The sequence below is a fragment of the Adelges cooleyi genome, unplaced genomic scaffold (genome assembly GCF_023614345.1).
Source record: "Adelges cooleyi isolate 19-005CV unplaced genomic scaffold, UGA_ACOO_1.1 ACOO_flye_CR_arks_rails_tigmint_CR_PRNA_21, whole genome shotgun sequence".
In the NCBI taxonomy this organism is placed as follows: domain Eukaryota; kingdom Metazoa; phylum Arthropoda; class Insecta; order Hemiptera; family Adelgidae; genus Adelges; species Adelges cooleyi.
The window spans coordinates 4,906,653-4,921,430 of NW_026095871.1; the positions used below are offsets into that span (position 1 = coordinate 4,906,653).

At 31.7% G+C, this 14,778-nt stretch overlaps 4 protein-coding genes across 6 annotated transcripts; 2 read left to right on the plus strand and 2 right to left on the minus strand.

Annotated features, from left to right (window-relative positions):
- The first annotated feature begins 3,605 nt into the window (after positions 1 to 3,605).
- On the plus strand, positions 3,606 to 5,532 carry LOC126834779 (uncharacterized protein CG1161). Of its 3 annotated transcripts, XM_050566945.1 has the most exons (6): positions 3,606 to 3,715; positions 3,790 to 4,021; positions 4,101 to 4,201; positions 4,274 to 4,385; positions 4,463 to 4,636; positions 5,161 to 5,532. In XM_050566945.1, exons 2-6 carry the CDS (start codon positions 3,968 to 3,970, stop codon positions 5,329 to 5,331), a joined length of 612 nt encoding a protein of 203 aa, XP_050422902.1. In that variant the 5' UTR covers positions 3,606 to 3,715; positions 3,790 to 3,967; the 3' UTR covers positions 5,332 to 5,532. The 3 variants fall into 3 exon arrangements, with proteins under 3 accessions (XP_050422902.1, XP_050422901.1, XP_050422903.1); XM_050566944.1 differs by lacking the exon at positions 3,606 to 3,715 and having other exon boundaries at positions 3,722 to 4,021; XM_050566946.1 differs by lacking the exon at positions 3,606 to 3,715 and having other exon boundaries at positions 3,722 to 4,021; positions 4,463 to 4,591; positions 5,161 to 5,531.
- A 1,041-nt stretch (positions 5,533 to 6,573) lies between these two features.
- Positions 6,574 to 7,992, minus strand: LOC126834778 (proteasome subunit beta type-4). Its single transcript, XM_050566943.1, has 4 exons — positions 7,795 to 7,992; positions 7,408 to 7,562; positions 6,916 to 7,334; positions 6,574 to 6,830 (listed from the first exon to the last, which is right to left on the minus strand). The coding sequence occupies exons 1-4, from the start codon at positions 7,865 to 7,867 to the stop codon at positions 6,710 to 6,712; spliced, it is 768 nt and encodes a 255-aa protein (XP_050422900.1). The 5' UTR covers positions 7,868 to 7,992; the 3' UTR covers positions 6,574 to 6,709.
- Positions 7,993 to 8,726: 734 nt separating this feature from the next.
- On the plus strand, positions 8,727 to 12,984 carry LOC126834577 (U1 small nuclear ribonucleoprotein 70 kDa-like). The gene is made up of 10 exons (XM_050566605.1): positions 8,727 to 9,117; positions 9,180 to 9,297; positions 9,741 to 9,805; positions 10,030 to 10,092; positions 10,148 to 10,229; positions 11,562 to 11,663; positions 11,746 to 12,001; positions 12,159 to 12,347; positions 12,412 to 12,491; positions 12,581 to 12,984. The coding sequence occupies exons 1-10, from the start codon at positions 8,974 to 8,976 to the stop codon at positions 12,793 to 12,795; spliced, it is 1,314 nt and encodes a 437-aa protein (XP_050422562.1). The 5' UTR covers positions 8,727 to 8,973; the 3' UTR covers positions 12,796 to 12,984.
- A 113-nt stretch (positions 12,985 to 13,097) lies between these two features.
- Positions 13,098 to 14,108, minus strand: LOC126834578 (uncharacterized). Its single transcript, XM_050566607.1, has 2 exons — positions 14,011 to 14,108; positions 13,098 to 13,875 (listed from the first exon to the last, which is right to left on the minus strand). The coding sequence occupies exons 1-2, from the start codon at positions 14,056 to 14,058 to the stop codon at positions 13,381 to 13,383; spliced, it is 543 nt and encodes a 180-aa protein (XP_050422564.1). The 5' UTR covers positions 14,059 to 14,108; the 3' UTR covers positions 13,098 to 13,380.
- Between the last annotated feature and the right edge of the window lie 670 nt (positions 14,109 to 14,778).

Sequence of the window (14,778 nt, forward strand, 5' to 3'; positions counted from 1 at the left end):
CTAAAAAAAATAATTGTATGCAAATATTTAATTTTTGACGATCATAGGACCTTTTCATTGCCAACCCGCCAAATTGCTCGAAAGAAAATTATTACAAAAGGTATTTGTGGAAAATGTACGACATTCTTATTATTTAAAGTTTTCGATTTTCTTCATTCATTTGAAAGTTTTAAATATATGTTTTCAATAAATTAATTATGAATAATACACATTACCATTTACGAATATTAACAAACGTGTCTTCCTAATCGTTCTTTTTTATAGAAAAAAAAACAAAATCTGTCCAGAGAAAATATTTTAATTTTTAGATATTTAATTTAAAATTTAAATATGATGTATCACAATATTGTGTTGTGTATTTTATATTCGAAACTAATAAACGAAGATGCATTTAAAATTACATTTCGTTTATAATTCAACTGTATTATAATATTTTAACCACTAATTAATATTGTTATATTTTCGAGCCAATTGTTAGTACACTAGTAAATATACTCGTAGATGATTTTGAGTGGTCTCCACTGTAGAAAATTTCCTGGAACTTTTCTATAAAAGTTTACATTTAATTTATCTAACTAATGTCAATTTCCAGCCAAGAAAGAGATCTACGAAAATAATGATAAATAACCGCATGCGCGTAAAATACTATCGTTGTTTCTGCACTGAATTTTATGTATACATTTTTTTTGTTTACAGATCGGTGAAATAGAAAGATTCTTACCGGACTTCAAGCCTCCACCGGTAAATTTACTGTTGAGCGTGCTTACCAAGAGCGTTATATAATCACAATAGTGGCCTATTCCATTACCATGTCGATGGCGTTGCTGTTTTCGGCAAAACTAAAATATTCAATAAACTTCAATCGCTTTCAAAAGCGCATTAGTCTCAATCCTACGTTTCGGTCGACCGCCAATTTTTATTTTTTTTATTTATTCATATTTTTTAAATGCTGTCGTTAAACTGACGGGTTAAACCGATTGGACCGACAGTAGTGTTAAACTGTAGACAAATTTTGAAATTCACGTCAACGCTCCTCGTGGTCTTTTGCGCGGGTTCTCAGATATAGCTTGACTATTACATACACTTATCCCTGACCTACACAATATAGTATTGCTTCCTTTACGACTGCTCACGAGATTCTCTTATCAGTCGGATGTATATACGGGTTTTTTGGCTCCTCTATCCATCCCCGGATAAATTTAACAAACTAACCGGTTAACGGATACCTTTTGACGAACACACAACCTTCAATATCGTTTACTGTAGGCCGTTTCAATTGCAGGTCAGATATAGGAGGTATCGTCAGACGTGGTTAATCGGTATAAGTGTTGTTGTAACGAAGGTTGCTTTTTTTATTTCCAATTATCAACGAGCCGCAAGTTGATGTCAAGTTGCTGTGGTCGGAGCGAAACGCCAACTGAAATTATTATGTTACTAACGCGATTTGAAGTTGATTCGAAATTGACAATAATTATCTATTGAAATGAACGTTGAAGTCGTATGAGTGTTCGGATTTTGCGCAAGCCCGATTGTCGATAGAGAAAAAGAGAGGAACCAAGCAGTCCGACTTAACTCGGCGAAGGCAAGGAAGTAGGTTTGAATTATTTTTCTACTGACAATTTTTATCAGATTATCGTCCGATGTTTATAACTTAATGGATCAACAAGTCGCATAATGTTTAAAACTATTAGAGTTACTTCCGCAGTTGGGTTTGTTTGTCTCCATTCGAGTTAGCGATTGCATACATTTTTTTCAATTGTAGAATAGTTCCGGAGGGGGATATATGGTTGATGTTGATGTCTCTTTGAAAATATTTCTCGCTAAATAGACATACTGCGCGAAAGGGACGCTTTTTCTGGGAAACGTTTGGTTTTCTCTTGGCTATGCCGAGTTCCTTAGCACATACTCGTCTTATAGTAGTTTTTAGTAACTCCGTTCCTTGACCGTGACAGGCGACAGTGTGAGGGTTTGTATTTACCGTGAATATTGCTTTGACCGATAGAACCGTGTAAACACACAATTCAAACGCAGATTATTAATTATTGATTTTGGCGAAAGCGCCCTGATTTGCGTTTGACACCACCCAACCATACGAGAGTACCTACTATTATCACATTCCATTGTGATGTTATTTGATAAAATAATTATTATCTTTATTTGTATGTATATAAATTATTTCGATGTTCTTGTTATACTATTGTTAAAACGCGTTGTACTTAAATTTAAGTGTTTGTTCATTGTTAAAAAGAATATTTCAAGAAATGTATATTTTGTTTATGTGTCTGTTTAAAATATAAATTCATAAAAAATTAATATTTACATAAATCTATTTGCTTAAACCTTAGTTGTCGGCTTCTGCTCAAAGACCATTTTAAATGGAAATTAGATATTAGATAATATTAAAAAATGTGGCTACATTTTCTTCAGAGGTGGATTTAAATATTTTCCGCCTCTAGACAACTAATTATATTAGCCATTCTACAATGGTTTTAAGATTGTAAAAACATATTACCACCTCCAAATTAATTGTTGCAACTTCCTATGTTGCCTGCCTATAAATCAGTCGCCGATTGTCTCGTTTCTTAGATTTAAAATTGCGAGGAAGGATGTTGTTCTATTTTCGGGGAAATGACATAGAAAAAGAGTTTAAAGATGTTTCAATATTTCGACGATTTTTAGACTTTGAAAGGAGACAATAATGAATTGCTTACATAGTTAACTATTGAATTAATAAATAAAAACAAATAAATTAATAAATGAAAAATGATATGAAATAATTTTTTTTTTGTGATTAATTATTAAATTTTATGTCTTCGATTAAAAAGGATTTGGTGTAGCCCCAAAGAGAACATATTAAAAACTCATCATTATTACAAACCAATAAAATGTTTGTCAAAAGCTAAAGTAGTATGGATATTATTTAGTTTAACAATCAATCTAATGGAGGTATTACAGTGTACGAAGGACCGATTTGGCTCACATTAGGTAACAATAAAAAAATAGCATTTAGTCATTCAAGTTATTCAGATGTATAATGTCTGTCGTTAGATACTGTTGTTTTTTTTTTTTAAAAAGCCTTTATTAATAAAAAATAAAATCTGTTATAATGTTAATCATCATATTTATGTACACCATGTTAACGTTCATCAGTTGTTAGACACACCTACACAAACCCAACCAAAAACTCACCAGATAATGGCCAAAGATAATTTTAATAATCTTAAAACTATTTACTAAAAACTGGTTATCGACCATATAATATAATATAATATTATATATTGATATGCATAATATACATCCTAACATGACTTTCTTTTATTTTATTTATTGATTAAGATAAGCAAAATAAAATATTATTTAAACATTATTTAGGATATTTAAAAAAACAACAACCAACACTGCACAGACAGCGGTAAAACCGCAGAATAGATTATTAAATCAGTCTATTTAGACTGACATTAAACACTAAACAGTCACCAGGTTTATTTTTGTTTGTAATAATTAATATTATGTCCGTGGACAAGTATACTGATTATTGTATCAACTATCAGTAAGTCGTTACATTGGGTGCCGTTTATTTACCAATAATAATTATTACCGCCACTGTATGATGAGTGCACAGCAGCTGTATACACTGTAATAATAATTGTAGGAATATTGTTATCACTGTGTCATGTCACTTCACTCACTCATGTTTGGATAAACATTGACCACAGTAGGTGCATCTACATTTTGATTTGTATTATGCAATTATTAATCTAATCTTTTGTGTTCGGCAACATTAACTAGGTCTCAACAGTGGATCATCAAACCATGGCGGATTAGTTGGTCTTGCATTTAACCCATTGACTGTTGGAAAAAAGCCTTTTCGTCTTCACTACCAATTGCTCTTCGTTTTTATTTCAATATGTTTTTATTCCGATACGATCCGCGCTTATAAATCGGTTTAATTCACTGCGAGTTCAATATGTTAGCCTTACCAATATTGGTAGGCTTATTGTCGTTGGCCGATTTGTCAAAGGTAAATATTTATGATACCCTTTTACTGCACTTTCGGTCAGACGATAGCTATTTATCGTTTGTTTTTGCTTTTTTTCTAGAGCGAATCGTATGAAGACGCTAGGTGCAAATGCGTATGCACGATAGTAAATGGTACCGAGATGTATAATAAATTATACATAGCCAACGTTCTTCCTAGCAAGTATGTTGTTTATTTATTAAAATATGTCATATTTTATGTTTTTTACTAACTATTTTGAATTGTTTGTTTTAGCGATTGTAATGGAGTGAGTTTACCTGTCATCGGTGAGGTGAACAATACCAAAAAAGAACTATGTCCTCGTTGTACATGCACTTACGAAAGTAGAAATACTACAACCATGAAGGTAATATGCTAAATAATTATAATTGGTATTCCGTTTTCCAAAGTTTCTAAAATAAAAGTTATTTCCATTTCGTTCAGGTGGTCGTATTGATTGTACTTTGCGTTATATTTGTATTGGTTGCGTACATGTCGTTTCTGTTGTGTTTGGATCCATTGATGAGGAAACGCAAGCTGGTCGGAACATATGTAGAGCACACCAACGAAGAGGTATGTTCTTTATTGGAGCCAACAATGTCCGATAGCGGTAGTTTTGTAAGTCCAACAATTTGTCGCCCAATTTGTCTCGTAACAAAAATAACAAATGCATAATAGCCGTTTTTTAACGTGCTGAGACCTTTTTCTTTTTTGATATATAACCATTTTGACAGTATTTGTACGTCAAAAATAATTCCAGCAAAATTACAGAAACGCATCAAAGTAATGAGTAATAAGCTTATCAAAGTTTATATCGTAAATATGAATTAGTTGGACTTTTTTTGTTTTGATAATAAATATGTTTGTTGCTTGAAATGAATAATACATTAACACTTAATATAATAATTGCACTTATGAGTGGAGATTATCAACCGAAAACTGATTAACATTTTAATTTTATAAGTAGTTCTAATCAATGGCGTAGTCGTGTAGTGTTTAAGTTGTGAGTACTGTTACCACTACGCCAACGGTTTTAACGTATCAAATATTGCATGTTGTTCCCGTGTTGTTGTTGTGTGTTGTTAGTTTAGATATTTTATTTAATACCTTTATATTTAATGTGTGTTAATGTGCTAATATAGGACGATTTGCCGCCCGCTGTGTCGTTGGATAATAGAGAAGCCGTTGATCCATCCAGTGCCGGGAGCAGCGGTAATGTTCTTAACCGATTTGGCCATCAACAAGACAAATGGAAGAAACAAGTGAAAGAACAAAGACGAAACATTTATGACCGTCACACTATCCTCAATTAATTCTTGTTTCACATTATCCTATTTTTAAATTAAGTTACAAACAGTAACCTTGTTTTCTGTACAACCATTCACCCATTCTAGTTAACGTGTAATGTATTATGTATAACCGTTTATACTACGTAATTTTCCTGCGTCCAAACAAGATAATTTATATATTATTTTTTTTTTTTTATTATGCTGTTGTAAATATATTATTGTTATAATAATATACTATTCATTGTTATAGTATATATAGTTTTCTGTAATAATGAATATTATATCTTTAACATTTATTAATATGAACGCGTTGTTTATATTACAACTAAATGTGTGTGTCTGAGCCCACAATATATTTTAAACTGCCAAATCAATTCCATGCAGCAAGTCTATAGATTAGAAGTCTTACTTGTAAGGTATTTTATTGGCCCAGAAAAAAATTCACCCCTTTCTTTTTGAAATTGAGAAAAATACCTCAGAAAATGTACATATTTTCAACTTAAAATAACAGTGTGCTAAATACTTTTAAAAATAATCCAAATTTTTATGCAATATTCTTTAAACATACTATTATTGATTAATAAACGTTGACAAACAAAAAAACCATACCTTGTGTAACATACCATTGATTAGTAATATTATTTTTCAATGCTTTTCCCTTAGAAAGGATGGACATTTTTAAGGCTAGAAGTCTAAAAATGTGACAAGCTAGAGTGGAGCTAAGATTTATTTTGGTTGACATTTTAATTTTTGATTAATTTAAATGTTTGGTACAAAAGTAATATTGTAGTTCAATATTTATAATCAAAATATGTTTGTTGTTAGTTTTTTTAAATATTTTTTTTCTTCAAAATATTAAATATAGATTATTATGAACTTAATAATGCTTTTCAGAAGCACTTCTAAATAGTTTTGATGAAACCTCTCAACAATTTTTTTTAAAACTTTCACAAGCGATCATTATTATTATCGACGATAGCATGAACATAAATAATCCAAATCGTTATGTCTATAGTTGAATATACAAGTTGTTTTAGACACTAAAAGACTTATGTTAAATTTAATGAAATATTCATTGAACCTCTCTTTTGATGGTATGGAAAAACTAATTGGTAAACAAGATATTTTTTCAGAAAAAAACTTTAAAATGTAAGTTTTGTTAAGTTCACATCTCTACCTTACGCGTCATTGTACATTTTTTAATATAATACAAAACGGTACCTACTGAAGGCCAAAATTTTAGGTAAATTAAAAATACGATAAAAATAATTTTTAATTTTTGTATATATTACAATAAATGTATTAAAAAAAAATTACCTTCCATTTAAATATTGAATTTTTTTTAGAAAAACTGATCAAAAATATGTTTTTTAATATTAAATAATAATAATAATAAACATCACTATTCATATCCTTGCACCAATCTCGCAATTTCCCATCTAGGCGCTAATACGTGATCGCTTATCTCAACATTATCGCTAGTTATTACTCCAATTTGATATTTGTCAAGACTTCTTGCATCTCTAAACACACGAATGCAAATTTAATTATTTTTTGTAAAAAGTAAATACTTTTTCAAAATAAATTATTCTATTATACTCATCATACCTGTAATACAGAACTTCCATACACGTTTTGAGTAATTCTGTGGCTTCTTCTCGCGTTAGTTTTGAGTTGGATTTCAAACGTTTTTCGTCAATGGCTTTGCGCAGTAATGGCAATGCAATGTACGCACCGTAGCCACTAGCGATCTGTTGGTCGGGGAAAGCAGTACCTATTTTGTCGATTTCTCCCAAAAACGGTTCATTGTCTTGAACGCCAGCCACCAAAAATGTAGACCATAGCGGCTTCATTTTGGTTCTACGGTTGTATAGGACGCGAGAGAGCCAAGTGTACAATGCTTTTGGTTTCAACGCGATGCCATCGTTTAAACACGTTTCAGCATTAACTTTCTGTTCGATCAAATCACGAACATACTGGAAATCGGAGTATTCGCCGGCCGCAGCTAGTAAAATATTTTTATTGACCTGTCCAATGAAATTTGTATTTTGTAAAATAATTTATGTACATCAAAAATATATCTATGTAGAAATTATTTACTGTCAATATTCTAGGGTTATTTTGAAAACAAGCCATCGATCCATAAGAAGTTAGCACGTCGGCAGCCACAGCTACTCCGGTGTCAAATTGGACACCAAGAACTGAAGTCGATGTTGTTATTGGCGTCCATCCATGTTGGGTAATATCGTATTGTCCTGTTAAGTAGGAAAAAAAAAAAAAAGTTAGTTAAAATAGAGCTTATAACTTTTTAAACCAACACCGATTTCTGATTTTTGAAATCGACCTCTCTTAAGAGTTTAATGTGGTAAATTCAAATATTACTGCAATATTTAATGTGTAATAAAAACGTCGAGTAGAAATTCGTTTTTAAACATTTTTTTTCAATTTAAAGGCCCTATTAAACCTCTACAAGTTGAATGCACAGACCTGGTCTTCCAGTTTCTGGAACATTTTTGAATTGGCCAGGTATCCAGTTTTGTTTTTGCAGGATGCCTTCCATCGTAATTGAACGGGCAATAGATTTATTTGAAAAAAATCACAAACCGATAAAAAGACAAAACCCAAATGATCCGTAGAGGTATATTACTGTTTTTCACTGTTTAAAATATTTGTCTAATCATTTCTCTAGAAATATCAAACCTAACCTAACATTATAATTGATAATAACAAAGCAGACTGCAACTACCTCTACACAATTAGCAATATATTTATTTTATATTTTCTTCCATGAAATTTTCTTCCAAAAAAATTGATTTTGAAAATTTTGCACAATAGGAAATTGGATTTAGGAATGACGTCTTTCAAAACGTTATAAATGTACGTGTTTTATTCTTATGATGATAATAAAAAGCGATACTTGTTAAGTTTTTTATTTGTACGACACAGAATAGATATCTGTCTTTATATTTGGGTTAGTGACGAATATACAAGGGCATAAAGCTATTTTACTGGTACTGTTCATGAATCACAGATACAAACATATTAAAGGGTCGATGAGAGTTTTACTAATAGAAAACTATATCTTATTAACTCATGCATTCGTACAACAGTAACCAATGTGGATTTACATAGAAATTATTAATATTTGTATGTATAATATCTTCTTCTCATTCATCCTAACCATAGTCGGTATGACTAAATTTAATTATTTATATTATATGACCCACCTCGGCAGCAATAATGTACTATTGTATTATTTCTTATATTTACTCATCAATGAACAATGATCATACCTATTATTTTATCAAAATTTGTAAATTCACTAAATTTAATTGTCAAATTTCATTACTAACAGCCGCTGCCGGGTTGGTAACGCGGTAGTTTTTCTTCCATGTTAAATGATATTGCACCGAAATCGTAAATGGTTGATTTATAATAATTTTCTGTTTCTGACTTCTCTACTTTATGTTCTTTTTGTTGATTTTGACGTTTGCGGGTTGTCTTGTCTGCGCCCTGGTCTTTGGACAATCGGTTATTGGCGTTTGATTTATTAACCACGAATTACGGTCAGAACGGTATTTTTTTGGTTTGTTCAACTCAAAATGATTTATGTGTGAGTGTGTGTGTACATTATTTGACTAATAACAGTGTGAATTTTTATTTACGATGACTCAATTTTTACCACCCAATCTGTTGGCGCTTTTTGCGCCAAGGGATCCTATGCCTTACCTGCCGCCCGTCGTCAAATTGCCGTACGAAAAGAAAACCCGCGGCTACTTGGGCGTTGGTAGTTTTATGGACTTGTTCGAAGTATGTACGCCTCCGATTTGTAGTAAAACGTACCGACCTTGCTAAGTATTGGTTTTTTTCAGGAACCCGAAGACACTCCACCGCCAACGAAAATCGAAACCCGAGAAGAACGTTTGGAAAGACGACGTAGAGAGAAGGCTGAACAAGTAGCGTACAAACTAGAACAAGAAATTGCTCTGTGTAAGTATCTTCTCATTTTTGTTTACACTGTAATACCTAATCTTAGATCTATTACCTAATGCGAAACTTGAAGGATGAGTGGGTAAGGCAGCTACTCTCTGTAGTTGGGTAGTCACTTAGACACAGGCAGTAGTTTCGCTCTCTGTCAGACGACTATCTAGAAAAAGACTCCTCCTTCGAGGCAACTAAATTAGGCCTTATAAGCCGATTCTCACTTTGAGCACTCGCGTAACCCACATTTACACTGAATTTTTTGGAGAAAAAAAAATAAGCGCTACGTCTTAATGTGTGAATTCAGCCTGGCAAGACTGTCGGGTAGTTTCCAGTTACAAAAAACACAAAGAAAAACTCCAAAGCTTATCTGACCCTGACAAAATATGATGAATATTCTATTGATAATGTAGCTCATAACTCATTGTTAATGTTATTTTATCTGTTTAAAGGGGAACCACATACCGTCGCAAACGCTACAACTGATCCATTTAAAACATTGTTTGTCGCAAGAATTGTAAGTATTTCTTTGTTTAAATATTTTATGCTATTTTAAAACATTATTTTTAGTTTTTTAAATTAGTCTATCTAAAATCATAATAGTAAAAAAAATAATTATATTTTGTATATACATTTTAAACGGATTTCATTGAGTAATTTTACATCATAATATATATATTTATGTTACCTATTTAGTGTGTACATAAAATAAATGATATAAATTCATATATTTTTTTTTAGAATTATGATACATCTGAATCGAAACTGCGTAGAGAGTTTGAATTATACGGTCCTATTAAAAAGGTAATTTTTTTTCTTTTTTATTTAATACCATGTTTTTAATTATTTACTTATACAGATTGTGGTCATACACAACAAGATCGACGGTAAACCTAGAGGGTATGCTTTCATCGAGTACGAGTATGAACGCGACATGCATTGTAAGTATTGATCGTGCTTTGTATTTTTTTCTTCAAAAAAGTGATTTAGCGGTGTTGAACGGCGAATGTTGAGGTCAAAAAATTGTTGCAAAGTATACAAAACACGTAAGCTAAAAAAAAAATACGTTAAATACTCAAGATCTGAATACTCGCCGATTCTATAAGTTTTTTTTTTGTAATTCCTATAGTTTGACTCTACTCATGCGCGTACTTCTAAAAACGCATTTAAATACAAAAAAATATTCTGGTACAGTTTTAATAATTGTATTTTGTTCTTGATACAGTGAACTGTGAAGAGCTCGCTGATCGGAGCTTCTTTAATGACCCTGTGATTATACGTAGACGACTTTGTTGATATAGGTTTGTATGTGTGGTAAGCCCAACATACAAATTACGAGATAGTTTAACGTATTCACTATGGTTTCTATCGTCTCTTTGCAAATGTACATATATCGTTTTTTTTTATAACATAAAATTTTTTTTTTAAAGGTAATTTATCGCTTTCTCTCTTTACTTTTTCCTAAGTTTCTTCTTAATCGCAAACATTTATTAAAAAATTAATTAATGACATTTTTTTAAAAAAATTGGTTTAAATTACAATACAAATCATCGTGTATAGGGTCATTACAGAAATTGGTAAACTGTAATGTTATGTATTTGTTATTTATATATAATTTTAGTTAATAATATTTAATAAATATTCTATTTATCAATTCTAAAACAAATAATAGAATATATTATAAAGGTAATGTATTGTGAAAACAGTGCAAGGAAATTATATTACATATTTGTTTTCTGTTCTCATCAAACAATTTTTTTTTATACATACTATACTTTTATTAGTTTTTTTTTTTTTTACTGGGTAGTAAAATAATTTTTTGCGCCTGTTATGTAAGTATTGGCGTCCCAGGTAAAGTAAACAATTCCAATATAAAACCAATCATGTATTTTGTGGATGATTCACTTGGGAGTACAAAACTGCGCTTAAAAGACGCTTAAGAGAAATAGCAAATAAGTATATTCGGTTTAGCCGGTAGGTACCTAAATATTTCATTATAATATCATTAATGTTTTCTACGTAGGTATAAAAAAATAAATCTTCTCGCGAGGCTGGTAAGTCTGGGTTTCGTTAATGCTGTTACCGTCTCTCGTAAAACGTTTTCTCAAGATTTGGCTGAGCTAATATTTTATTTCATAAATTACAAACAAGATTTCTGAAATGGTTCTTTGGGTTTAATGGGACTTGGGAATTTTAAAATTGGTCTATGATAGATGTATAGTTTTCGTGAAATCTCAGTTCAGTCTAATTATATTCCCCCGATAATATTATAGCTGCATATAAACATGCCGATGGGAAAAAAATTGATGGACGCCGAGTGTTGGTCGATGTTGAAAGAGCACGCACTGTGAAAGGTTGGCTTCCTCGAAGACTAGGTAAGTGTAATAAAAACATTGCATTGTGTATGTGTTCTTAATTTGGATTTTAATAACCAAACCAATTTTTTTCTTTTTTTAGGAGGTGGATTAGGGGGCACTAGACGCGGTGGTCCTGAAGTTAATCTAAAACATTCCGGTAGGGAAGACAACGAAAGAGAAAGAGAAAGGTATGCTCGAGAAATGGCTGGTAGTCGCTCTGGACGTAGTGTCACTACAGAAAGAGACCGGGATCGTGATTATCGCGACAGAGACAGAGACCGAGAGCGTGATCGTTCTGACCGTGACAGGCGTCCACGTAGTAGAGATCGCGAAAGAAAACGTCATCATACGAAATCGTAAGTGGTGATAATATTTCACTTATTATTAAAAAATAATGTTTAAACAATTGCGAAATATTCAATTATATTAAAATTTGTTGTGTTGTCATATGTATAATTTCCATGTCTCTTTTATTTTTAAATTAATATTTATTGATGTGTTTTTTTTTTTCAGACGTTCGAGGGAACGCAAAAGACGCCGTAGTAGAGATCGTGTTAGGGATGTAGATTACGATGAAGTTGAAGAAGTTCCCGTTACCAAATCGAGAGATAAAGATCGAGAAAGGAAAAGGAAACGTAGTCGTTCGAGGGATCGCGAAAGAAAGAAGGATCGCAAAGATAGGGAGCATCATCGCCGAGACAGGTTAATTAATATATATTTTTACTATGACGATAATTGTTGTTCAAACTCAACGTTTTTGTTTTAGGAGTAAAGATAGACGTGACAAGCACAAAGACGATTCCGAGCGTGAAGAAAAGGTCCATATCAAACAAGAGCCTGTCGATGGTTTGTTAATTTTTCACATATTAATATAAATTATAATACATATATTGATGAAATATAACAGTATTATTATAATAATATGTATTTTTTAGAGTACGATAATAATTATGATAATTACAACGATTACAACGATGGCTACAACAGTGGCCACGAAGAATATGATCCGGATATTGTTAAAAAAGAAGAACCTGACGATGAGCCGGCTAACGGAGCTCGATACAGTAGTACATCATCGTATTACTCAGCCAAACCTGAACGTGGCGAAAATTACGGTGAAAACGGCCAAGCAGACAACTACGATGAATGAATTGTTACGATTCTGATTATACAAAAATTATTTCACTTAGATTACACATGTTATATTTTATAGGTATGTGTTAAAAGGTAGGCAATATTTATAATGTAAATTAAGTTTGACAAACTTATTTTTAAACTATTTGCCTGTAAAATTAATTATAATAAAAAAAGTAATAAACAACTAAATTTATTTGAAGTACTTGCTCGAATGTGTTTTAGTTTTATACACAATAATTCTAATCATTATTATTGACAAATAAAATTATTTGAATTTTAAACATTGACTTAATTATATATTTAAAATTTCTCTTGTTCTGCTTATCAATTGTTTTTTTTTTACATATATTTTTTAAACTATACACATTTTTTTCTAATACTACTTAAAAAGTAGTATAGTTGTTATAATATCTGATAAAACTAAGGTACAAATGTCTCAGTTAATTTATAAAGACAATGATTGATACTAATTAATATTTAAAATTTAAGTACAATATAAATACACACCACGAGCTAAATTTGAATTGTCTAAACAATTAACTACATTCAATAAAATAAAATAAAATAAATAAAAATATGGTCGTCTTCTTTTGATTGTTCAGCAAAACTCGTTCCTTAAATCACAAGGTTTGCTAATGAATCCCCTTTGGTAAGCATTAGCGGCAAAACTTGGAGGATAACCTTGATAGTAAGCGTACGGTTCGCTAGTGTATTGCTGTGGAAAAGATATGGGATTAGGCTGGATTTGGGGAACGGATTGCACTTGTGAATACGACGGCTGATAGTATTGTTCATTAGGAACGGGCTGCTGTGTCAGGGAAGTTTCTTGGATCGAAGGTTGCTGGTAGCTCGCTACGTTTGAGCTGTGATCGGTAGGGCAATAATTTCCATAGGGCAAGACCGAGGCTTCGTAGGGTAGTGGATCACTCTGTACAACTGACTCTGTCTCGACGTTGTCGGACAGTGATCCATCGCTGTTGGAGCTAGTGGACGTTGTTGTACCGGTAGAAACCGTAGGTGCTCCGTCGCCATTCGATGCTGTTGCGGCTGCATCGCTTTGGGCTTTGGCGACCGTTTCGTTACCATAAATGACCTTAGGTACAGAAAAAAAAAAATGTTTCAGAATATTTTTGTTTTTGATTTATATTATGAATTAAATTCAATTTTAGCTATACTTGTATAAAAACAAATTTATTAGGAGTAGGTAATGTAATAATCGCTAACTCACCTGGCCGGTTACAGCCATCACCATTACGAACACGCCGGTTTTTAACATAATAATAATTGTTGGCCTTATCGAGTGTGACCAGTTTTGAGAAGTTTGCTTGTTTTGAACGACTGATTTTGAATTGATTGTTGTACGCGTTTTATATACGATCTCGGACGAAGGACTAAAAATCAAAATGCAAAGTGAAATTCGAGAACCGTTTAGGATAATAATAATTGTAACTCGACGGTTTGTGTGTCTATGTAGTTTACATATATGTATATATTAACAAAAACTTGTACACGGACAGATTTCCTATATTTTGTATTTGTTATTTCTTATTTGTAGTTGTTTACACAATTCGTGGCAATGTGGTTGCATACGAGCGTTGTTTCACATAGTTGGATTGGGTTTATAATAATTTTAAACGCTTCTTAATATTGCAAACAAATAGAAATTTGAATAAAGAAAAGAATATATATTAAAAAATACATTCGCCAGACAAGTAAATAGGTTTTTTTCCCTTAAGATTAACCTAAAGGGCTTAATCCGAACTAGGGTTTCACATTAGGATGGTCCCATAAGATTAATAAACTCTACAATGTCATAGAGAAAAACAATATATATTCCTCCTATTTATAATAGGAAGTACGAAGAAGGCGATAAAAGCGGTTTGAAATTTGGAATTTTCTTAGGCTTAAAAAAACTACCAAGGGGTGTATTGCCCCTGTCACCCCTTCCATAATAATCTTCAAGTATACTGTACTTACTATTAACTTTTCTTAACTC